We start from the raw sequence: 24,517 nt of genomic DNA on the forward strand, positions 1-24,517 counted from the left end.
TTACCAACAACTTTCCGTACTGAAGAGCTACTTCCTGTTTCCTGCTCATTTCAAGAAGAAGCCGTCTGCTGTTGAGCGAGAACCAGGATTTTTTTTTGTTTGTTTTCAAAATGGATTACATTATGGCGCTTGTTCCGGAAAGCATAAAAGCATTGCCTGTACACATGGTTTGTATGAGTTTGCGTTCTTTTAGCGCTTTGACACAACAGACATCACAAAACTGATAATTTATTATTCCAGCTGTTTTAACCATCCAGATTGTGAACGACACGTCAGTCTTTTCATTGAAGACGGTTCCAGTTATCAGTTTTAGTTTCATTAATCATGATTATCCACTATCCAGGTTATGAATAGTTTTTGTGCCAAATTTAAAGCTTTCTTGGTGTGTGAATGTGTGCGACTGTACACGTGCGGTTAACTTAAAAGCGTATGTGTTGTGTTTCTTTGCGGTTCTCCTTGGTAGAGAGGTCTGTCAGAATGTGTGCATCACCAATCCTAAGATTAACTTCATTAATATTAGAAAACAGTTTGTGGATGATTTTAGTCATTTGCTCAAGCATAACAGACATTTACACTTCGCGAGTTATGCTTCTGTGATCTGACAAATCAGTCACTGTCTGTCACTCCCTCCTGCTCCACAAGATCATTCCATGGGCATCACAGGAAAAATACACACCTGGATAAAGAACTTCCTCTCTTGATAGAAAGCAGTCAGTTGTGGTAGATGGAGCTACTTCCAGTCCTGTTCCTGTGGAGTCTGGAGTCCCCCAAAGGCACTGTTCTTGGGCCTAGCCTATTCTTACTCTACATCAAAGACATGCCGACTGGACTGTCCTCCACTGCTAGTCTCTTTGCTGATGACACTCTGTGCCACAAAACTGTCTCCTCTACTAGCGACTAGCAAGCCCTCCAGAAGGATCTCGACCACCTCACAGGGTTGGAGCAGAGGTGGCTCATGAGCTTTCATCCAGACAAATGCCAGACACTGCGAGTGAGCCGGAAGAGGAACCCCCTACCTACAAACTACACTCTCAGGGGCCACATCCTCGATACAGTCAGTAAGTCTAGGTACCTTGGCGTCACCATCACTTCTGACCTCAGCTGGAGCCCACACATCTCCAATGTCTCCAACTGTGCCAACAAGACTCTTGGCCTACTGAGAAGGGACCTGAAGGTAGGATCCCAACACATCAAGTGGCAAGCTTACCTATCACTTGTCCACCCAACCCTTGAATATGCCAGCTCTGTGTGGGACCCCTACGTAGAGAAGGACATCAAGAAACTGGAAACGACCCAACGCCGAGCTGCCTGCTGGGTCACCCATCGACGTTGGAAAACCTCCAGTGTACAAGACATGCTGGAGACCCTTCATTGGTCCCCCCTCACAGAGCAAAAGAGAAGGGTGCGACTGATGAACTCTTATAAATTCCACAATGGAAGCCTCATCATCAGCACATGCCACAAACCCTCCCAGAACCCCTCTGCACCCAAAGGAACCCGACGGTTGCATCCAGCAACATACCATCCTCCCAACTGCAGGACTCTATACAGACAGAAGTCATTCTTCCACAGGACAATATCTGATTGGAACAGCCTTCCTGCTGAGGTTGCCCTTGGCCCCACCCTGGAAGGTTTCAAGTCCCAAATCTGATCCCCTGTCAATTCCAACAAACCCAGTATGATTAAACTTCTGAAGAACAACAACCATTTAGTGATTTACCTGAAGATCTAGTCATCAGCCCCGTCCATATGTAATATGTAATGTGCAGCTTAAGTTCAAATGTGTGTGATTTGTGTATGCATGTGTATGAGTGTGTGTGTGTGTGAGTGTGCATGCACAAGTTCATATGATATGCACATGTATACATGTATATATATATATATATATATATATATATATATATATATATATATATATATATATATATATATCCTGTGCATGTTGTTTGCTGATTGTGTGTGTGTGTGTGTACGTATCTATCTATCTATCTATCTATCTATCTATCTATATATATATATATATATATATATATATATATATATATATATATATATATATCACTCTCCATGAATAAAAAGGTTTTGTGTTCTAAGTTCTCTCTGTCTCCCTCTTTCAGTCTTTTTCCATTTCTGATTCATGACAGTTGGTATTGTTTGTTTTTTGGGTTGTTTTTTTATAGAAAGTAAATAGTTATTTCTAAAGTCTAAACTTCTCAGTGTTTTTCTTTGTTACAGGATTTTACTGGTCAAAAGAGAGCAGAAAGAACATTCCAGATCATCATCTTGCTGTTTGGTGTAAGTTGTTTCAGATATGCACAAAGGCTTTTTTGTTTGTTTGTTCTTCTTTCTTCATATTCTTGGGGAGAGCAGCCCAAAGATTTGTATTGTAAAAAAAAAAAAAAAAAAAGCAGAGATAGGTTGGGGATGGAGAAGGGGGTGGTGGGGTGGGGGAGGGTGGGAGGGGTAGAGAGAAACCCTGATAGGGTGTGACTGTGTGTGTTGCAAAGATAGACAGAAAGGGAGAGAGAAAAAAAAGGTGGAGGGGGGTGGGGTGGGGGGGACAGGAAAGGGGGGTCGGGGGGTAAGTAGTTCAGGAAGAAATGTGAATCACTTTCAGTATAACTATGAATGTGATAAGAAGACACGGAAAAACTGTGTTTGGATTATTCAAAAAACAGCAGCTCAGTTTCATTGTCTCTTTTTTCTTTTTTTAAAGAGAAAAACCCTGTGTCATTGTTGACAAGCCCAGTAAAATAATTACTAAATATTACTGTTGGTCCAAATGGATCATTATATCATGATACATATGTTTGTGCAGTTGTTAAGTTCTGAAGACCACAGTGCACATTTCTGAGTTTCGCATTTTTGCCACATTATGTCATGTATATTAATGTTTATCATACTTGTGTTAAAAAAACAAGATCTATGCTTAGAACACTTTAGATCTATAGGCTGTAGTATAAATCTGCATATGTGTCAAACTTAATGCATTGTTAAAAGTATAGTGCCAGTCATTGAAACAAGGAATAGATGCCATAGCATAACATAATGATAATTATGGGTCTTACAATGTTGGTGGGTCCAGACATCAGGATGAAGATGTTTTATATCTTTGTGAATTTTAACTTTTGAGGTAAATACTGGGCTGCATGCAGTATTAAAGCCATCTGCTCCATGGACAGTTGTAGATGTTGTGATCAGATTCTGAGTTTGCCAAGTACTTGTATTACATATATTTGTATTACATATTATAGATAATTCTTTCTGTGTGTGTATGTGTGTGTGTTGTAAAGCCCTGAACAATCCCCAGTAAGATAGATCTTTGTAATTTGGAAGTTGGTGTCATGATATATAAATGATGCGAGCTACATAGTCAGTGGTCAATTTTTGTGGCTAACTACATAACCAGTGGTCAGTATTAGTATTAAGACCCAGGCCTAGTTCTGGCTCAGCCAGTCAGCGCAGTTTGCCCAGCATGCATTCAGCACAGAGCAACAGTTTTTTTGTTCATTGTGGTCAACAGCAATCAGGACAACATTCACGTTTCAGTTTATGTTGCCACCAAACTTATTCACTCATTTTGTGTGCTTTCCATGTGTTCTTTATCTGTTTTGTGGCTCACTTTTCCTTCAGGTACTACATGAAGGAACTCTTACTTGTCTGTTGCAATGCACTAACAGTGGGTTTATAATATCATTCTTTTCAGGTGTTATTGTTGCTACCGTTGTTAGTCTTCATTGTAAATTTCTCTCCTTTTTTGTGTAAATGTGCATGTTCAGTTAGGAAGCAGTATTTAGCACACTCAAGTCCAATGATAATGATGCTCTTCACAGTTGTCTCCCTTATCCATAGGCTCCAAATATAAAATTTTCTGATTTTTTGTAAACACGTGGGGGGTGGGGGTGGGGGGTGAATGTGAGTGAGCGTCAGTGTGTGTGTGTGTGTGTGTGTAGATTAAAAAAAAAAAAAAAGTCTACTTGTCCCCAAATTTCAACTTGACCTCAGTATATGCAAAGTGATGATCGCCTGAGATGGAGAAATATAGGAATTAGATTGACTGTTTCTGCACTCACATATTTTATTTACTGATCACACCTTGTTTCAGGGAGGCAGTACTCTTTAGTGTTCCAGTCTGATAAAAACGGGGGGCATGGAGGGTTAGGGTGGAAGTGTTTCAAGGAGGAGTGATTGTGATCTGTCTTCTCTGAAGTCGACTCAGTCACCCTTTCACTGACAAAGTAAAAAATTGATTTCTAATTGACAAGTGGAGAGAGCATTTGCATTTGTCTGCAAGAAGATTTAGTTGCCTCAGACAATTGGATGGCTGGCTATTTTCAAGCCTTGGTTTCCCGCTTTGCGTATACTTAGTTATCTTTCCTGTTACTTGATAGTAATAGGACTTTTGAGTCTGATGAAATAAATAATGCCAGATTTAAATTAATTATGGAAATGTCTTTGATTAATGAACTGATATAATGATATATTCTTATTATGTTTATTGTTTATAACTGTGATGTGTGATTTCAGGCGGTGGGCTTTGTGTGGGGCTACATTTGCCAACAGTTCTCCCAGACCATGTACATTCTCCTGGCTGGTGTTGCACTCTCTTGCATTGTATGTTGAACACTGATTATTCCAAGCATGTCAGTTCTCCAACTGCACCTGGAATTCCAAATGAATAATATCTTTTAATTACACATACTTAACCGTGACCCAACTAGTGCAGACTCCGGCAGGGGTCTGACATTTCCTGTCCTGTGCAAACTACTATCCGCCTATGCGGAGAAAATGAAAGTAACTACGGCCGATAACCTCCTGGAAGTAGGTAACCTCCCCTTTGTTCCGCTGGCTAGCGCCCTCTTTTTCCGGCAGCCATCATGACTCCTGTTCATGTGCTCTTCATTCGGCTAAGTTTTTTCGTATTTTCTGTCTGTCTGCCGATTCTCTGGCTTTCTTGTTTTTTGTCAAATTATGTCTCCAACCAGGTCACATAATTATATAGCTCGATTGGGCATACTTATCCCTCGGTATACATGTGTGTGCGCTTACGGGATAGGTTCATATGACTTTCCTATTAACATGTACATTTTTTTTCTCTATCTCTATTCATTGACATCTATTCATTGAGATTCCCTACATAGCAATATAGGCACACTTGCATTTGCGTCATTCTGTTCACAATGCCCAGATCTCTCTGTGTCTACATACTGGCACTTTATTCATATGCGTATGTACATCTCTTATATTTAGGTGCATACACATATTCCTTTCCATTACTGATTATGCACACTTACCCATTTACTTGGGTATATCTGTGCACGCTACACGTATGCTTATACAGCCGCTTATTTCTCGTGACTCGATCTCTTGTCATGTCACTGGCATATTCCTGACATCATCACTTGAATTGATAGAAGTTTATAATCCCTTTGCACATATATGTATTCATTTTCATAAATTCATCCCTACCTTGCTTTCGGAGGATGACTGCACTCACAGACAAAACTGCCTCATTCACACCTGAATGTATGCTCCTTCACATATCAGTAGTGGCTGGTCCTCAGGGACCCACACACACTCCCTTCCCACCCACAGGGCTAAGGATGCCCTCTCTTGGTGCATGGAGGGACAAGGCAACCCAACTCATTTGCCTACAACAATCACCCACAGGGCTAGAGATGCCCTAACCTGGTACAAGGAGGGATGAGGCAGTCCAACTTAGAGGTGCCACTCCTGACACACATACCCTTCATTCCTTCCAAGTTTGTAAGGCATCCCTTCTTCCCCCTCCTTGCTTACAACAACCCTTGGTTTGCACCACTGTGGTTGTGACAACAGTTCCACACGGGTCTTACATCCTAGCCAGCCCTCCCATGAAGGGGTGTCTATCTTTGCCTTCCAAGTTTTAGCGGTCCCAAAAACTGACCACTGGGCAGGAGACAATCACCCTAAGTCCATCTCTTCCACTCCTCACTAGTAGCAGAAGGCCTGGGTAATAATTGTTTTCCTCTACACTTGGGAGAAAGGCATATTGACGACGGATGCGTCTCACAAAGCACAACAAACCGTTCATTACCCGCAGGGGCGTACCTTTCTGCCCACTCATACCGACTCGGCAGATGCCGCATTCAAGCACATTAGTTCGCCCCATCACCTTGCTTGAACAGAGATCCAGCATCGATGTCTCAAACAATTGGCGTTTGAAAGCACTTTCTGCACTTGGTCTTCCCTGCCCGATCCTTTCAGCCTCAACACACAACCACTGCTGTGGTTACAGATGGGCATTCCTTCTCAAGCACTGTCTTTCCAATGAGACACTTCCAGGGGTTTCTAGTCTAGGCAGGCTATCCCATCATGGAGCCCCAGCCTTCAGTCAAGGGCCTGTCAGAGGGAAACAGTCCTCCTCTGGTGTCAAGAGCACAGCATCCACCTGACAGCACGACATGTCCCAGGCAAGCTCAACATTCTAGCAGATTACCTCAGCAGATCCCACACCATGCTCCAAATGGAGTGGACCCTGTCACACTCAACTCTTCAGCCGATCTGGGACCATTGGCACAAACCACAGGTGGATCTCTTCACCACAAGATTCAACTTCTGCATTCCAACATACGTCTCCCCAGTCCCAGACCCGCAGGCCTGGGCCATAGATGCCCTATCGATCAGCTGGTCCAACATTTCAGGGTACGCCTTCCCCCCACTTTCCATCATGGGAAAAGTCCTCAGAAAGGCAAGGCTGGAGAGTGCCTCCATGATTCTCATCGCACCACACTGGCCAGCACAGCCGTGGTTCCCCGACCTTCTCCTCACTCATGTTCCCCCACTCCACCTTCACATCGGCAGACACTTCCTAGTCCAGCCCCGCTCAGGCATTCCCCACGGAAACCCAGAGGTTCTCAACCTACACGCCTGGCTACTGTGCAGGAATCTCTGTCAGCACTAGGCGCCTCCGATGACACAGCTGACCTTGTGTGCAGGTCACATTGCAAAGGCACTCAAGGTGTTTACTCTGCACACTGGAACCGCTGGCTCTCCTGGTGCTCAACCCACTCAGTCAATCCCACACACCCATCCAATATGGATCTCACCGACTTTCTTGCCTTCCTCTCCTCCTCCAAAGGCCTCTCTGCCTCCGCAGTACGCGTCCATCGCGCTGCAATCAGCTCCACTCTTCGGCAGCTGGGCGGGCCCTCTTTCTCAGATGACCCCCTGCTCAGGGCACTGGTCCGAGGGGCTTCCCTCAGTCACGCATATAAATCCCTCCAGACCCTTCTTGGGACCTTTTTCTGGTTCTGCAATACCTCCACAAGGCCCCCTTCGAACCCCTTGCTATAGCTCCTTTCAAGCTACTCTCCATGAAGACACTCTTTCTCATCTCACTTGCCTCAGGCAGGCAGTGTAGTGAAGTTCATGCCCTCAGTGGCATCACACAAGATATAGCCTTTGAGCCGGACGGATCAATCTCACTTTGATTCCTCCCTGAATTTCTTGCCAGAAATCAAACTCCCAGTACACCCTCTCCCATTCTTTTCACCAAACCGCTCTCTTCTATACTGGCCCATGACGACGAGGACAGATTCCTCTGCCCGGTCAGGGCCCTGCACATATACCTTAAAAGGTCGCGTCCCTTCCGATTGTCCAAACAGCACCTCTTCATTAGCTGGAACCTGGACCATCCGCGTGACATTAGCAAAACGTCTCTGTCTCAATGGATAGTCAATGCGATTAAAGGCGCGTATGCAGGTGCAGGGTTGAGACTTGATGCCTCCTCAGCCAGAGCACATGAAGTCAGAGCATGGTCCTCTTCTCTTGCCTTAGCGCACTCAGCATGGCTGCAAGACATCATGGATGCTACCTACTGGAAAAACCCTGCCACCTTCATCGACTTCTACCTGAGAGACGTCGCACGCCTGCGGGATGATGGCTCAAGAGGCATCGCTTCTGTGGTAGTTGCACAGCAGGCCATCGCAGCACACAGACAGTAGAACAGACGAGCCCTCCACCTTGTCGCGCTATTCTGCACTAGTTGGGTCACGGTTAAGTATGTGTAATTAAAAGGAAATTTTCTATGTAAAATTACGTTTAAATAACATACTTACCGTGACCCAAATTTAAGACCCTCCCGTCCTCCCCGCTTCCTGTTTTCCCTGCTTGCTGCGCTGGTGATGGCATATTGCCGTCAAAAGAGGGCGCTAGCCAGGGGGACAAAGGGGAGGTTACCTACTTCTGGGAGGTTATCAGCCGTAGTTACTTTCGTTTTCTCCGCATAGGCGGATAGTAGTTTGCACAGGACAGGAATGTCAGACCCCTGCCGGAGTCTGCACTAGTTGGGTCATGGTAAGTATGTTATTTAATCCTTTGAGCCCTGACCACCGCTTTACCGGTGGTGGGGAGGGGTGGCATAATGCCTGGCCACAGGTTGAGCGGTGCATAAACACTTCTGTCATGTTTTGCTGTTGGTTGACTTATATTGAAGAGCCAGTCAGAAAAACTGTAATATTCTGACGTCAGCGAACGTAGTACCAACATTGCCGCGCCTTTTCACTGTGTTTTGTGCATGTGCTTTGGATAAAAAAGATTGATATCTACCATGAAGCATGCAGAGTCTCTTCTATCACTTCAAGTGGAAAGACGTTAAACTGAATTCGAACGTGCAGAGTCTCAACCTGACACGCCTCCTTTGATCAACTGATTCTGCATGCTCAGATTCATTTTCAACTATCTGTAGTAAAATCATCCGATTCGAATTCCACCTTACTATCAGAGTAATCATTGTCATACTCTACTTCCGATAAATCATCAAGCATATCAATTACTTGCTGCGTTGTGTACAGTTGTTTTCTCGTACGTTTTGTCCCTGATTTCTACCCTGATGAGGTTGAGACTCTGCACGCTTCAAGTGTTTACGCACCGCTCAACCGGTGGCTGGGCATTATGTCATTTTTCTCAGCCACCGGTAAAGCGGTGGTCAGGGCTCAAAGGGTTTAATACCAATTATTTGGCTCAGGAGCTCAGGCAGAAGGGTTAAAATTGTTCAGGAACTCAGGGCTCAAAGGGTTAAACGTAATTTTAGATAGAAAATTTCCTTTTTGTGCTGTTTAATTAGAAAGAGGGTGATAATTTTGACCAGCTGTTGTGTATGTAGAGGTGATGGAGGTGTTTGGGGGAGGCACACATTTACAGGTCTAGTAATGCTGATAAAGTTTGTTGTTTCAATTTTGACATTTTATTTCAAACTATCAAATTTTGAGAGTATGACTGTCAGTCACAATTCATTTGATTTTTAGAGAGACAAAGCCAGTCAATCGGGCACTTTGATTAGAAAAACAGAAAGGTTTGAAGTAAAAATAAATGGGTGGCGCTACTTTTGTGACATGCTCTGCCCCAGGGAGAGCAGCCTAAATTTCTCAGAGAAATCTGTTGGGACAAAATTTAATACAGTACAATACAACACAATACAATTTATCAATATTTGATGTATATATAGTAATTATTATTGGCAGTGACCCTTGTCCAGGTTATGCAGTTTACAGGGTGTTAGCACAGTGTGTTCTGTGAATCAGTTGATTTTTAGGTTCCATGCCGTCAGAACTTTATGTGTAAACTGAATGATATTAAAGTGTGAGATGGGGAAAAAACATGAAAGTGCAAACTAGATCAAAGCAGCAGAGGTTTGAGACAAAGTGGTTGCATGAATCCTTCATGGCAATTGAAAAATGACTGAAAAAATGTATCATGTGGTTGTTGCAGCTGACTTTGCCCCCATGGAGCATGTACAGAAAAAACCCGTTGCAGTGGCAGAAGGCACGGCCTGAAGTTGGCACTGCGGACAACACTTCCTCTGCTGTTGCCCCAGCTTCATCCAATCCACAGAAATCAAAGAAAAAGAAATAGACTGCTTGTCATGAAAGAAGCTTGTCATGGAAGGGGCATCAAAATCTTCAATCAACCCTCTCCCCGCCCCCCACTTCCTCCCCATTATGAAGAGCATGTGTTGTAAATTATGGTGTCGGTGCTTTATTTTTGTGGATGTGTCATTTTGAAAGAGATTAAGGAACAGGGTTAGTTAGCTACGGGCTGGAAACAAACAGAATAATGGTTATTTGGCTAAATAACTCAGTTGTTAGGTTTGTGTTGCTTGTGTCAAATTTTTCACTGATGGTTGTTATCACATTCTCCTGATACCAAGTGTAGGCAATGTTACATGTTAAACTATGTGGTTGGGGTTAGCTTGTGTGGAGGTAAGAGTCTGTTACAAGGTATAAAAATATCTGTGCATGTTTGGTGATTGTTACGACATTATGTTACTTTTCTAAACAAAAATCTTTGTCAATGAGCCATTCTTTTATTATGATTAGCTGACTGGAGTTTCATCTGGACACACACACACACATCCTCTTCTTCTTCACAACCATCTGATGAGTCTGAATTTGTTGTTTTATGATTTTTGTTGTCAATGCATGGAGAGGTTGGGATTATTTCAGAACAATGTTCAGGCACTTGTGGTTCATCCTTATCTGTTTTGTCCTGAATTTCAGACACCATGAACATGTGCGTTACTGGAGAACAGTGTAGTTCTTTTGCCCTTAAAAACTTCATTATAACCTGTTAAAAAGTATTTATGTTTTCGTCTTTTTCAAGTACTTGCATTCTCTCTTTCACTCTCTTTCTCTCTCTCCAAACTTTCTTAAATGTCTTTCTCACTCTCTCAAAACTCTCTTTGAACTCTAAATTGTCTTAAAAATCCAAATCACTGTCCCCCTGACTCAAAACTCTCTCTCTTAAAACACACTTCTTTCTCTCCCCCCTCCTCTCTTTCAATACGGTCTTTCTCACTTTCTTGTTTCCACCTCTTTCAATCATTGTGTCTGTCTCTCTTTCACTTTTGTGACACACACAGACACACACACACACACACACACACACACACACATACATAACCCAATTTGCAAGAAGTCTCTTTCCCATTTCACTTTGTGCAATGTGTGCAGTCAAGTCATTTTGTTTTGTTTTTAACAGAAATCATGATTTTAATGAGAATAAAATGCAATGAAACAACAGATTCGGCAAAGATCAAACATGATATCCAAAACAGACAGAATGCTAATCTTTGACAGTCAAGAGATTTACGAGACTGCCTGAAATCACAACAAAACTTGCAAAAATGCCAAACCGTTTTTACATATTGAATGGTTCATTTTAATATCATACACTACATCCTTAAAATGCAATGGTGACTCAACAGTCCATAATAAGTTACTTGTTTTTGGATGGAACACAAACATTTTATGAAAACAATGATAGTACAGTGTTACAGCTTCTTCTTAGTATCAGATTTTAAGGATCATTATTTGCATTATACTGAAATGCTTCATTTTCCTCACTGAGGATCAAGAACAGCTGCAGAAATTAGTACTGTCAAATTCTTAATAATGAAATGAACCCCTTTGGCTGGCTTTTCTTTTCAGAAGTGAAAGGTACCACCTAAACGGGACCACAGAATACACAAGTATGTTGGTTGCCTGTCATGTTTAAAGGATGTGATATATACTGCAGAAGCAATTTCTGACTGCTGTCTGAATAAAAGTTATTTGGAAACTGTATGGCGACTTGGAATTTATTTCAATAGAAAACAATTTTCAATGCAAAAAGAAAAAGATAAAATCATTTTTTAATGCAACAAGAAAAAGAAAAAAATTTATCAGCTGTCTGTTCCAGTAACTAAATGAATTCATGCTGGCTTTCAGCTCTTGTTTCTGAGTTTTTCCAGCCAAAGACTGGAAGTAGTAAAATACTGAACAAGGAAATGGTGATCTGGCAAAACACTGAAGTCACATAAAAGAGGAGCCATATAATGGGGTATTTAACTCCAACAGCTTCCATCAGTGTTGTCTTTTCTTTGAGCAGTCTTCAGTTCCCTTCCAAACCAGGTCACTTCCAGATTACACCAGTGTTTCCTTCCAGCCCTTGTTCACGTTGACTGAAAACATGGAAAAGGAGCTGACAGTCATGGAGAAAGAGTGGAACAAACCATGCAGAAAGTGATTCTTTCTTGCCTCTATATCTTTTGTCAAGTCTGGAAGCACTTGAAAAAAAAAAAAGATTGCAATGCAATGCACAGTGTGGAAAAAGAGGTGTGTAATGATGAAAGAGGTATAGCCCACTGGTGACAAGCTTTGTGAAATGAAACACTACCTCACATCATGGTTTCTTACAGGTCCTAGTGCCTGATGGACAATGTTCTCCACATTTTCCTTACCGGACACTGGCAGAAATATCACACTATCTTGTTTCATCAGTGTATTCATGTTGTAATTCATGTGCATTCACATCTATACAGATAGATAAAAACAACTTTTCACGATTTACTGTATCTCTATACCTACCCATCCTTCCGAATGTTTTAAAACGGGTTCAGGGAATGTACTGTGTAATATATAATCATTTTTGTCCTTTTTCACATTTGATGTTGCTGACACATCAGCAGTATCTTACACTCTTTCTCCATTCTTGACTGTTTTCCCCATCTTCATTTCCACCCTCTAACTTCCTCCACACCATATCCCCTCCCCCCCCCCCCAACCACACTTTTACCCCAATACTGCGTACTTGAGTGAGAAACAGCAAATTAACATGTCATTTTTCTCAACATATGAATAAATGACGAACATTGATAACTGGTCAGCTTTCCCAACATATGAAGAATGAGTTACATGAATATATTTTTAACGTTTAAGGTACAACAAAATGGGTATGCAGGTAATTTTTTTTATTTGCATGCATTATTAAGACGTCACAGTTCCTTCTCAAAGCATGGAATGGCAGCATAACAGCAGGTCTGGACGGACTTCAGCATTGTGTCTCATCCTTCTCCAGTGACTGACCTCATCACTTCCAATTGTTACCTCCTTCAGTTGTCTCCTCCTTCCTCATCAGAGTTGGCAGCAGTTTCATTCTGAAACAGGTGTACCAGAAATGAATGGAATCATGTTTTGAGAAGCTTTAAGTGTGTAGCAGGTGCATGTGCATGCAAACATATGTGCATACTCAAACAGATATGCACACACACACACACACACACACACACACACACACACAAATAGTCATGCATACACACACCCACACAGTCATGTGCACATATACATTCTTATCTGATGATATGTTCAGATGCTAGTGGGGAAATGAAAACTCATATAATTTTTGTTGATCATTTATGCTTTCAAGTGATACAAGAGTAGCAACTGTGAGAGGTATACAAATCAAATAACCACAGTTGCAAGTTCACTATAGCATATCTTTGTAAAAAGAATAAAACAAAACCATTAATTAACACCATTGAACAAGTTGTCGTGTAAAGTGCATGATATATACATATGTACACAAATGTTTGTGTATGTGTGCGTGCAACTTTAATTCATGATTAAAACGGCAATAACAAAATAAAGCTTCATTCAATTATTCACCCCAAGATAATTTTAAGAGCCATGCAATCCTTCCAAAAATAATCAGAGTTATAAGCATACATTCCATCATTTTTTATTTTTTTTTTTTTTTTTTTTTAGTAATCATGTTCTTAACAAGAAAAGAAAACCACTTCAAACATCTGCACATGGCATATGAATTGTGATAGTTTGTCATGTTCAGAGCATGATTACCCAACTTAATATACGCATTCCACATAAAACGTGTGAGTTTGTGTTGATTAGATCAATACAACCAAACCTATTAATTCCTTTATATTTAGCTCCCATGACCTAAGAATGAGGACAAAGTAGCCTTTGGAAGTTCTCTTTGGGTTCTGTGGCAAAATGTATGGCAGGCAGAGCAGTGGGGAAATTGAAGCAGAACCATACAAAAGGCAGGTGGGTAAAGACTGGGAACAAATTTCATATATACAGTAATAATAACATGTTAAGCATAATAGTTTGCAAGGTCCCCACCCCCACCAAACTCCCTCAACTCCACCTCACCCCTTAAAATAAAAACAAAGAAACAAAACAATACAGGTATGAAGAAATTATCTTAACTGTAACAATCGTGTACTTCAGGTGGGACACACACACACACACACACACACACATTTTGTGTATGCTTATTTTGGAAGCAAAACTGTATCATAAAATCAAATGAGGGAATATGTGTACGTGAATGGGGTGGGAATGGTGTATACATGCTCAAGCATGTGTGTGTGTGTGTGTGAAAAAGAAATGTAACAGTGTATTTCATTATCACACTATTCTTGTGTGTGTGTGTGTGTATTGTTGTTGTTGTTTTATTGTTGGTTGTTTTTTCTTGTATTCTTTTCACAGATGGTTTGATTTTAAAAAATATATTAGGCAGTGTTGCTTGTTCAATTTACCATCATAAAGTAAAAATCTTACTTTGACTCTCTCTCTCACACACACACACACACACACACACACACACACACACACACACACAGAGTAATAAAAATTAAGAAATGTGGCCAAGTTTCAGATAGCTATTTCCATAGCTCTATGCACTGACTAAAGGGGAAGGAAGAAAGAGCCAGCCAATGTCACACAATTTATACTGTCTGCAGATAGCCAGCACTGATAAACAGCTAATGCTGAGCAGGCTGTATTCACAGATCATGGAATTTGAAATGAAGGTGATCATAAACAGTGACAAATCAAGCCATATAAAATCATTTTAGGTTGAAACAAAGGAACTAACACTTCTGAATGGATGGAACCTAAGAACACTGTGCTCTCCAAGGAGAACACCCTTCTGAGGAAAGGATTAAGATTTGGGATCTGTGATGGGGGTGGGACATGAATGATCAGTTAGTTACAAAACATAACCTTCACTCCCTACCTTCCCTGAAATCAGTCTGAAATGAAATAAACATTCATGGATACTGTTTTTTTAAACCAGTGGTTCCAATTACATAATCATGACTTTGAGCCTTCAACTCTGAAGTTGTCTTCAACAACTATGAAAATGACTACTCCACAGTCAATGGCTGTATAAAACTGACATTTCTGTTATCTGATGATCTGTAATTTGTTTATTATATTGCGGATCAATTTTGTGAATGAAGTGCATTTGTCTTATAGAGATTAATATTGCTTATCTCTTGTTTTTTCACTTTTCTCTTCTCATTGCTTAACTTACTATTCCATTTAGTTTATCAGTCAAGAAATATAGGCATCCACAGCAATCAGCACAAAGACAGATAAAATGCTGTGTATTCCTATACTACAGGGGAGAAGGGTTTAATAATCAATAAAGAAATAGCAGGATATACTTAAGCATGGTGGGACTTCAGCTGTAGCTTACTACTTTCAGTCATGGCAAGCAAGACCAGCTGGAATTTTACAGATACGACTGCTTTGTACCCTTCATTAGCATTCAATGGCAAGAGATCAGAGTGCACTAGACACAAATTAAATTATCTTGATTAGTATTAACAACACACTGCAAATAATCTGTAAGGATTCCTCAGAGCACAGAAATGGAAATGAGAAGAGGAAAAGAAATGATTCATTTCCTGGCCAACATAAGAGTTTAAAAAACCTATTGATGTTGTCCCTTAAGGTCAAGTTGTACAATGCTGGATTCTTGCTTTGGACTTCTCTGGTAAAAACCCATGTCTGTTCCTATGATAAGTCACAAGTTGTCCCAAATGTAGAACTGGCAGGTTTGCGACTTCTCTCTCCTGCCTGGTTAAATTTAGGACTCTTAGACATGCCAGAGGACAGGACAAAGGTCTGTGCTACAAGAAATAACAGTACATATAGGCTTATCTTTATTGAAACATCTACCAAAAACCCACAATGTACATTTGTTAAGCTGTATAATAACATTATCATTTCTATCATTATCATTATTAATATTATTGTTCACAAAGGTGACAAACAGAATATATGTGAGTTCAACGATGGATAATCATCCTCAGTGTTTTCAGCTTACCTTCTTTGCACTCATCCTGTCAAATCTGGACAGTTGTTGTGTTTTGAAGATGGGGTTACATTAAAAGGATAAAGTTCTGTTACTTCATTCTTTTTTTGATCAGTTCCTTTTGCATGAAGAAATAATGTATACACTTCCAGAGTCTGGAATGGATTGGAGAAAATAAACAGCTCATAAAAACAGGTGTGCGCAGAAAGAGCCTGAGAGATATTTGTATAAAACAGTTAAACACTATATGATTCTGTATACTTTGTTTCCGATTCAAAACAATAAATCCAGAACATTTCTTTCTCATATTTAGTTCAGGCTGGTGGTGAATATTCAAATTAAAAGAGAATTAATGTAAACTGAACAAAATTAAATAAATAAAAAAGAGATACATTACTTGTTGTTTAGTTTGCTTTTGCTTAATTTTTTATTTTTATTTTTTCTATATTGTGTTTGCAGTAAGAAATATATATATCTGTGTGTGTGTGTGTGTGTGTGTGTGTGTGTGTCTGCACACACATACACACACACACACACACACACACACACACACACATTTAAATAAACCCACACACATACACACCCGCACACCCATATTAATTACAGGGGAAAATACAAAAAAATAGGTGGTGCTGTAGTGAAGTGATGCGCTTTCCCTGGGGAGAGCAGCCAAAATTTCACGCAGAGAAATCTGCTGTGATAAAAAGAAATACAAATACAAATATGTCTATACATTTTAAATTCTATGTGGAGTGATGGCCTAGTGGTAACGTGTCCGTCTAGGAAGCAAGAGAATCTGAGCGTGTTGGCTCAAATGACGGTACAGCAGCCGATATTTTCTCCCCCTCCACTAGACCTTGAGTGGTACTCTGGACGCTAGTCATTCGGATGAGACGATAAACCGAGGTCCCGTGTGCAGCATGCACTTCAGTGTGTCTCTCATGGCCTGGCTTCGCTGACGAAGATCTAGGAAGGGCGTTGTCCACGTCTGATGCAGGCATGCTCATGGCTGACAAGGCCAATGCGGGAAAAGCAGAGTCGGCCGCAGCGGTTGCAAGGGAAAGTCTGGTCTGGGTTCGCGGCTGCAGCGTCGTGGTTCTTCCTCCTTCTGCGTTTGTCCTCAAGGCTGGCCCTGCAGTTGTTTTCGAAGGAGGAGACAGCTTGGTGGATGGTGCGTCGCCAGGTCTCTCGATCAGCGGCTACTGCGGACCACTTAGCGCAAATAAAAGAACCCACGGCAACAAAAGGGTTGTTCCTGGCAAAATTGTGTAGAAAAATCCACTAGGAAAAACAAATAAAAAACTGCACACAGGACAAAAATACAAAAAATATGGGTGGCACTGTAGTGTAGTGACGCGCTCTCCCTGCGGGGAGCAACCTGAATTTCATACAAGGAAATCTGTTCTGATAAAAAGAAAAAAAAAGAAATACAAATATATATGTATATATATATGTGTGTGTGTGTGTGTGTGTGTGTGTGTGTGTGTGTGTGTATATATATATATAAACAAGTGATCATTGTGCAATGTGTTTGCTGCAGAAATGACTGTAAAACACAAATAAAATTCAGGAACAAGAAAAACAAAAGAACATAAACAGTTAACTGAATGTGATGCAAGTAAAAAAACAACAAAGAAGCTGATTTATCATGCAATGAATTTTTGCTTTCATCTACCACTGAACTGAATCAATTTTTATTGATCCAACATACTTGCATTAGTAATATAGTTACCAATATATTAACTGTTCCTTTCCCACATTATCATTGTTATTTGTCATAATATTTGTTTATATGCTACTACACTGGACATGTTTTCATTTTCATTGATTAGAACACTAGTTGTATAAATACCAGTATATAAATTAAACATGACTGTTTCTGCTCAAGGTATTTGTTATGTTAGTCTTGTTATCATTGTAACTTTCTTTTGGCTGTTATCTGTTTTGCTGAATAGTTGCTTTAATCTCTTGTTATGATACTACATGATAGAGTTTTTTGGCAGCAGCTACATGTGATTGAAACAAGAAAAAAACACAACAACAAGAAAAGAACCAAAAGCCTTGTATTGCAGACTACAAATGAAGGCAGTGAAATGACACCAGAGGGAAACAGCAGGAGAAATCAAAACATTTACCCTATCCTGATCATCACTCAAGCCTGAACTTCAGGAGGATTCTCCACCCCTTCTGGATCATTTTCTGTGTTGCCGATATCCTCAACTGGAGTGTCTTCTGGCATCTTTTTTTCTTCAGCAGATTCTTCTACTGCTGGATTTTCATCCTGAAGATCTGATTTGCTCTCCAATTCTTTCTGTGCCTGCATTGTTTTTTTGTTTTTTTGTTTTTTGCTTTTTACTGTTGTTTCATGAATCATATATCATATTTAAACAAAACTAAAAACTATAGTGAGGACATGTACAATTTCATCAAAGCAAGCATATTAAAGTACTAAACAAACAGATTAAGATAATGGAAATGAAGAAGCTGACAATGACAAAAACAGCGATGTTATTAACATGAATGTTGATAAGTTAGGCTCATGAGTCATCACTGAAGTTAACAGGAGACATTTGAACTATGAAATCAAATTTATTCCACAGCACTTTACTCAGAGTTTAATAGATACTCCATCATTTCAATACATGCAATCATTATAAGGAACAGAATCACACTTCACAGAGTTAGTTCTAACCATGCCAGTCCACAACAAATCCACTCCATTCCAGCAGTGTTTAACTGAGAATATATTATCTACAGATACAGTGTATATGCAGATTAAAAAAAGTGAGCAAACTAAAGTAAATATTCCATGCTCCATATTTCAAATGGACATTAACACCCCAAAATAATCTAGTTTCCTAAATTGCTGGCATCTCTCTCTCTCTCTCTCTCTCACACACACACACACACACACACACACACACACACACACATAAAAACAACAACAACAACAACAACATACACACAATCACATACACTTGCATATCCACACAAACTCAAATCAAGCACACATTACATAATTATGCTGCATGCGCACACGCGCGCGCACACACACACACACACACACACACAAAATCATCATCATCATCATCACAGACTCACCCATTACCATCCCACACATGCACACCCCATACATGTACCAACATTTTTATGTTCATATATTTAAACATACACTAAGCATGCACACACAATATATGTACACATACACACACACACACACACACACACACACACACACACACACACACTGATACATCCTAACACACACTCAGCATACAAAGATGTTAAAGCAGTGTTACCTTTACTTATCACTGCATCTGACATATGGTACATACAGGTTACATATACTTTCACTACTGGAGATCCACTACAAATCTGAACACTTTACCTAGTGTAAGATTCACACAGGTTAAATATCCTTAACCGCACACAAACTAATCCAGCCTTACTTCTGCAGCTTCCGCTTCTGCTTTGCGTGTTTCATAGATCTCCTCTGCTTCATTCCGTTCCTCGTCATTGAACTCATCTTTGTCCAGGCGTTCCAGAGTGCGTAGAGCAATAAGAACTTCCATTCTGTAGTCATCTTCATCAGCAACAGGGTTCTCTGATAATGTCAAGGCTCGCAGAAAAGGCAGCCCCTTCAACTTGTTGACCTCCTTCACTGATGTCACCAGGTTACCTCTGAAACAGCAAGTCATTGACCTCCTTCACTGATGTCACCAGATTACCTCTGAAACAGCAAGTCACTGAATCCATTGATGGAAGCAGCGGTCAAATGGTTAGAGTGCTGGATTCTTGCCCAAGTTCCTAAGTTCAATCCCTGGTTTTGGCACACCTGGTTGGTTGAGGATGAAGATTTTTCCAATCTCCATGGTCAACATATGTGCAGACCTGCTAGTGTCTTAACATCCTTCACGTGTGTACACATGCAGAAGATAAAATACACACATTAATTAAAGATCCTGTAATCCATATCAGCATATTCAGTGGGTTATGGGAAAAAGAACATACCTAGCATGCACAACGCTGAAAACAGAGTATGGCTGCTGACATGGTAGGGTAAAAAAATATACAAACGGTCATACACATAAATAATACCTGTCAGTGCGAGTGTGAGTATGTGTGCGTGACAGAAACCTGACTGAGTCACAAAGGAAAAAATTATGAGTGCCCAAATGCAGCTCTCAGTCAAGGTCTACCCAGGTAGGAAGCCTGCTGTGCAAGTGACTGTGTTTGTAAAGTGCTTACAGCTTGGACTCTGATTGAGGATAGGCACTTTATATCATCATCTTCATCAATTCATTCACTGATGTCACCAGGTTACCTCTGAAAAGGCAAGTCAATGAACTCTTTCAGTGCCAGTGGTCTTCAACTGCTACAGTTGCTAGTACCATCTGTCTGTTTGTTTGTTGTTGTTGTTTTTCTTGACATTCTGACACTACAACTTTTTTAAAGGTACTGAATAAAATCAATGGAATCCATATTACATGATGTAAAGATGATCCTCTCATTCAAATACACATACAAAGAAAAAAGAATTCAAGACAGCGTCTGAGACTGCCTTGGTCCATATCATGTATGAATCTGACATTCTTCTAGAATGCTGTATAAATGCAATATCATGTTGATAATGAATTGTTTAACAGAGATGCCATTCAGGGGAGCAGACAACTGGTGATTGTTGTTTATAAACCATACCTGTTTTATATCCTGGATCCTTTTTTTCTTTGGATTACCAGTATTTTCATTTGCTTTCATTTACATACATAAAATAAGAAAGCAAATACAAATTAGCTGTGGCTAGTCAAAGACATAAAGGAAGAGGTCAATACTTTGAAAAAAAACCAAACAACCAAAAATCACAGGTGAACAAGATATTGACCTGCTGTTTTGCTTCCAGTAACACCACTTGTCAGGATAAAAGTGACATGGATCAGTTGTTTTCAAACATATACATCTGCACAACTGTTTCACCATTCAAGCAAAACTACAAAAGAGGCAATAGAATTCGAAAAATCATCAAATCAGATAAAAGAAAGCTGTTTGTGTAACTGCAAAACTAGACAAAAGAGAAAACATTCCCTACCTCAGGTTAACATACTGAAGTTCCTTAAGATCCTCTGGAAACCCATCCAGAGTTTCCAGCTGGTTCTCACGGAGATGAAGTGTGGTTAACCCTGTACATCGACCCAGGCCTTCAATCCTCTTGATTACATTGGCTGCCTGAAAACAGTAATGTGAAGTATCATCTGTCTGAATCAATGTAACTCACATGCTTCTTTTTGTTCTTTTTCACAACCAACAGTTTGCAGATGACTTTGTCCTGACTGATAGTTGTAGCAACTCTATGTTCTCCTGTGAATGTACTTGATTTCACACTGATATGTAATTTATCTTTAGACTGAGGCAATATACTTCTCACTGTTCTGATCAAGCTCTATTGTCATAGTGATTTCAAGGATGGCAAAATAACTGATTACTATTATCAAAATCATTACTAACACACACACACACACACACACACACACACACACACACACACACACACACACACACACACACACACGCCAAGCTGAACTGACCAAAAACAAATTTTTGACATTAGGAAGATAGATGCCATCTGTTGTCTCTAGCTTGTTGCCCCGCAATTCTAATGTATGAAGGCGTGCCAGTTTGTTGGCATCAAGACCTGTGACCTGAGTGATGTTGTTATCTGCACACAAAAAAATTAATTGAATTAATAAACAAAAGTTTGGTAACGAAAATGTGATAACATAAAGAGAAAAAGAAAAAAAGGAGATAAGACAGTGGGATCATCCAGCACAGACACAAATTACAATACCTATACCTATATAACTAACATGCACTGAATACATGGATGAGAAAATTAACAGCAGCATGCATGCAAAGTACCATGCTGAGAACTCACTGCATTCAACATGCACATACAAGCATGCACAGACAAACACACACAATACACACAATTACACACAGAGACACACAAACACACACACACACACACACACACACACACACACACACAAATAGACATACACACACACACATTATTATTATCATTATTGAATTGTTACTGTTAAATGGAATTGCATGTCTGGCAGTTTTCTACTTTTTCTGTTTTCCTCTTCCCTCTTCCCCCCCCCCCCCCCCCCCAACCCTTTGACAAATCAGTCAATTTACCATATTTTTTGTAGGTTAATTTCTGACTATTTTCTTATTTAGATTTCCATTTCAACAACAAAAAAAGGATATTTCTTTGCATTCATTTAATTTTGTCTTTCTGGTTTGTGTGGTATGTTCAGGACCAACAAGCATTGTTCATCATTTTGGTAAAACTACATTTTTTTTTTTTTGCGACATGACTTTGTATGTAAATTCAGACTCTGAATAGTGGGTCAATGGAGTGAAATATGAATGGGTAGGCAAGCGTGCTTTCTTCATAATGTAGAATGTTCTGTACAAGTTTGTCTAACTGATCCCGACTCACTGTTGAGATTCAGGTGCTCCAGCATGGGGTGATTGAAGCCTTCAGTAGAGGTCAGCTTGTTCTGGCTGAAGCTGGCCACTTGCAGAAAGGGCATCTCCTCCAACTGCACACTGGTCAGGAGATTCTCATCTGCCTTCAGTGTCAGCATATGTGTCAGGGCACTGAGAGGAGAGATGTCCTTCAGTGCATTCTTGCTGACGTCAATGTAGCGTAGGTGAATGAAGGCTTTTAGAAGACTTATGTCTGTAACACTTCTGGGAAAAACAACAGGAAATCAAAATCAAATCAAATCATGTTGTTTACATCCGTACTGATCAATATGGCCAACAAAGCATATGGGTTTCAAACATATGGAACCAAAGGTCCTAGCTATGAAAAACACCATACATCTATTTACTGTAAACATGTTCTTAATTAACAATTAACAATACCAACAGGTTTCTTGAAATCAGGAATCTCTTGATACCCACATTAATCTCCTTGCAATTTGTTTGACATGACAATACTTACTAAGGAGTAATGTTCTCTTTGTGTCTGTACATCAGTGTTTTCTTCTTCTTTTGTGGAAGGTTGAGGGGGATGCGGAAGGAGGGGGTGAGGGGGGGATAAAATTTACTTTATTTACTTGTCTGTTTTGTGGTGTCACTTAAAAAGTGTTACTTGACAATGTGAGAGAGAGAGAGAGAGAGAGAGAGAGACAGAGACAGAGAGACAGAGACAGAGAGACAGAGACAGAGAGGGAGAGAGGGGCTTGCTAAATGCTATTTAGGAATGCTTGCAGGCTGTTTCACACTTGTATTTGTATTTCTTTTTATCACAGCAGCTTTCTCTGTGTGAAATTTGGGCTGCTCTCCCAAAGGAGAGCGCATTGCTATGCTACAGTGCCACCCATTTTTTTGGTATTTTTTCCTGCGTGCAGTTTTATTTGTTTTTCCTATCGAAGTGGATATTTCTGCAGAATTTTGCCAGGAAAAACCCTTTTGTTGCCGTAGGTTCTTTTACGTGCGCTAAGTGCATGCTGTGCACGGGACCTTGGTTTATCATCTCATCCGAATGACTAGCGTCCAGACCACCACTCAAGGTCTAGTGGAGGGGGAGAAAATATTGGCGGCTGAGCGGTGATTCAAACCAGCGCACTCAGATTCTCTCGCCTCCAAGGCGGACGCGTTACCTCTAGGCCATCACTCCACTTCTTTTACTGACAAAAGGATTTCTTATGTTATACACACCTTTCATGAATATCCACTCTGACATAAGCATGTGCCAGGCCATCTCCTGTCTTGCATAGTAATGACAAACTCTCTGCAACCATTTCATCTGTCAGAGGGTTGGGTGGTACTTGCTGGAACACATGACATGCATTTATAGTCTTCTCAAATATATAAGGAATCAATTCACACAAACATCCACAGCCCTGACAGACAGAGAGAGTGACAGACACAGACACACACACACACACACATGTGAACATTTAAAAAAATATTTTTGCATGCAAATGCTGATAAAAAATCTATATTCATACATCTACTTATCTATACATATATATACATGTATATATAGAGACAGAGAGACAGAGAGATACAGATATAGATATATACACAAACACATTCATGAACACATGTAAAATAGCATGTTAGCATGAGCATAAGCAATAATACACATACACTAATGCATGCATAAGCAGGCATGTGCTAAAAAACATACAATATATATAATTGTCTACATGTATACAGACACAGGCAGGTGCATACTCACACTCAAATTTCAATGAACTGCATAAAAGCATTGTTAAATTGTGCAAGCCCCCCCCCACCCCCACCCCACTCTGCCCCCCCCCACCCCCCCTCCAGTCAACCCCTCTTCCTCCATGAATAAATAAACATACAAAAACAAAACAAAACAAAACAGCACACACATATTTATAGACTATGCTTTTCAGTTTACTAGTAGGTTAGATATCAGGATTTAAAATCAGTTAAAAATCAGTGCAATCATACAGTCTCACATACACACGTGCATGCGTATGTGTGTCTCTCTCTCTCCCCCCCCCAACCCCTCCCCCCAATCTGCACCTCCACCCCAACACAC

General features: G+C 40.3%; 2 protein-coding genes across 3 annotated transcripts in view; one reads left to right on the plus strand and one right to left on the minus strand.

The window, feature by feature from the left end:
- Nucleotides 1-16: 16 nt before the first annotated feature.
- On the plus strand, nt 17-10,618 carry LOC143287535 (signal peptidase complex subunit 1-like). Its single transcript, XM_076595586.1, has 4 exons — nt 17-167; nt 2,236-2,295; nt 4,528-4,614; nt 9,751-10,618. Exons 1-4 carry the CDS (start codon nt 111-113, stop codon nt 9,892-9,894), a joined length of 348 nt encoding a protein of 115 aa, XP_076451701.1. The 5' UTR covers nt 17-110; the 3' UTR covers nt 9,895-10,618.
- LOC143287532 (leucine-rich repeat-containing protein 23-like) overlaps nt 10,017-24,517 on the minus strand; it is a 15,284-nt gene continuing 783 nt past the window's right edge. Inside the window, exons 2-8 of one of the 2 annotated variants that reach the window (XM_076595582.1) lie at nt 23,659-23,771; nt 22,430-22,683; nt 21,507-21,637; nt 21,011-21,147; nt 19,374-19,605; nt 18,060-18,241; nt 10,017-12,955 (exon numbers count right to left, since the gene is read on the minus strand). In XM_076595582.1, coding sequence (XP_076451697.1) covers nt 18,077-18,241; nt 19,374-19,605; nt 21,011-21,147; nt 21,507-21,637; nt 22,430-22,683; nt 23,659-23,771 — 1,032 coding nt within the window. In that variant the 3' untranslated portion in view covers nt 10,017-12,955; nt 18,060-18,076. The remainder of the gene's footprint in view (nt 12,956-18,059; nt 18,242-19,373; nt 19,606-21,010; nt 21,148-21,506; nt 21,638-22,429; nt 22,684-23,658; nt 23,772-24,517) is intronic. The other variant, XM_076595583.1, reaches the window with a different exon arrangement.

The sequence above is a fragment of the Babylonia areolata genome, chromosome 11 (genome assembly GCF_041734735.1).
Source record: "Babylonia areolata isolate BAREFJ2019XMU chromosome 11, ASM4173473v1, whole genome shotgun sequence".
NCBI classification, from domain to species: Eukaryota; Metazoa; Mollusca; class Gastropoda; order Neogastropoda; family Buccinidae; genus Babylonia; species Babylonia areolata.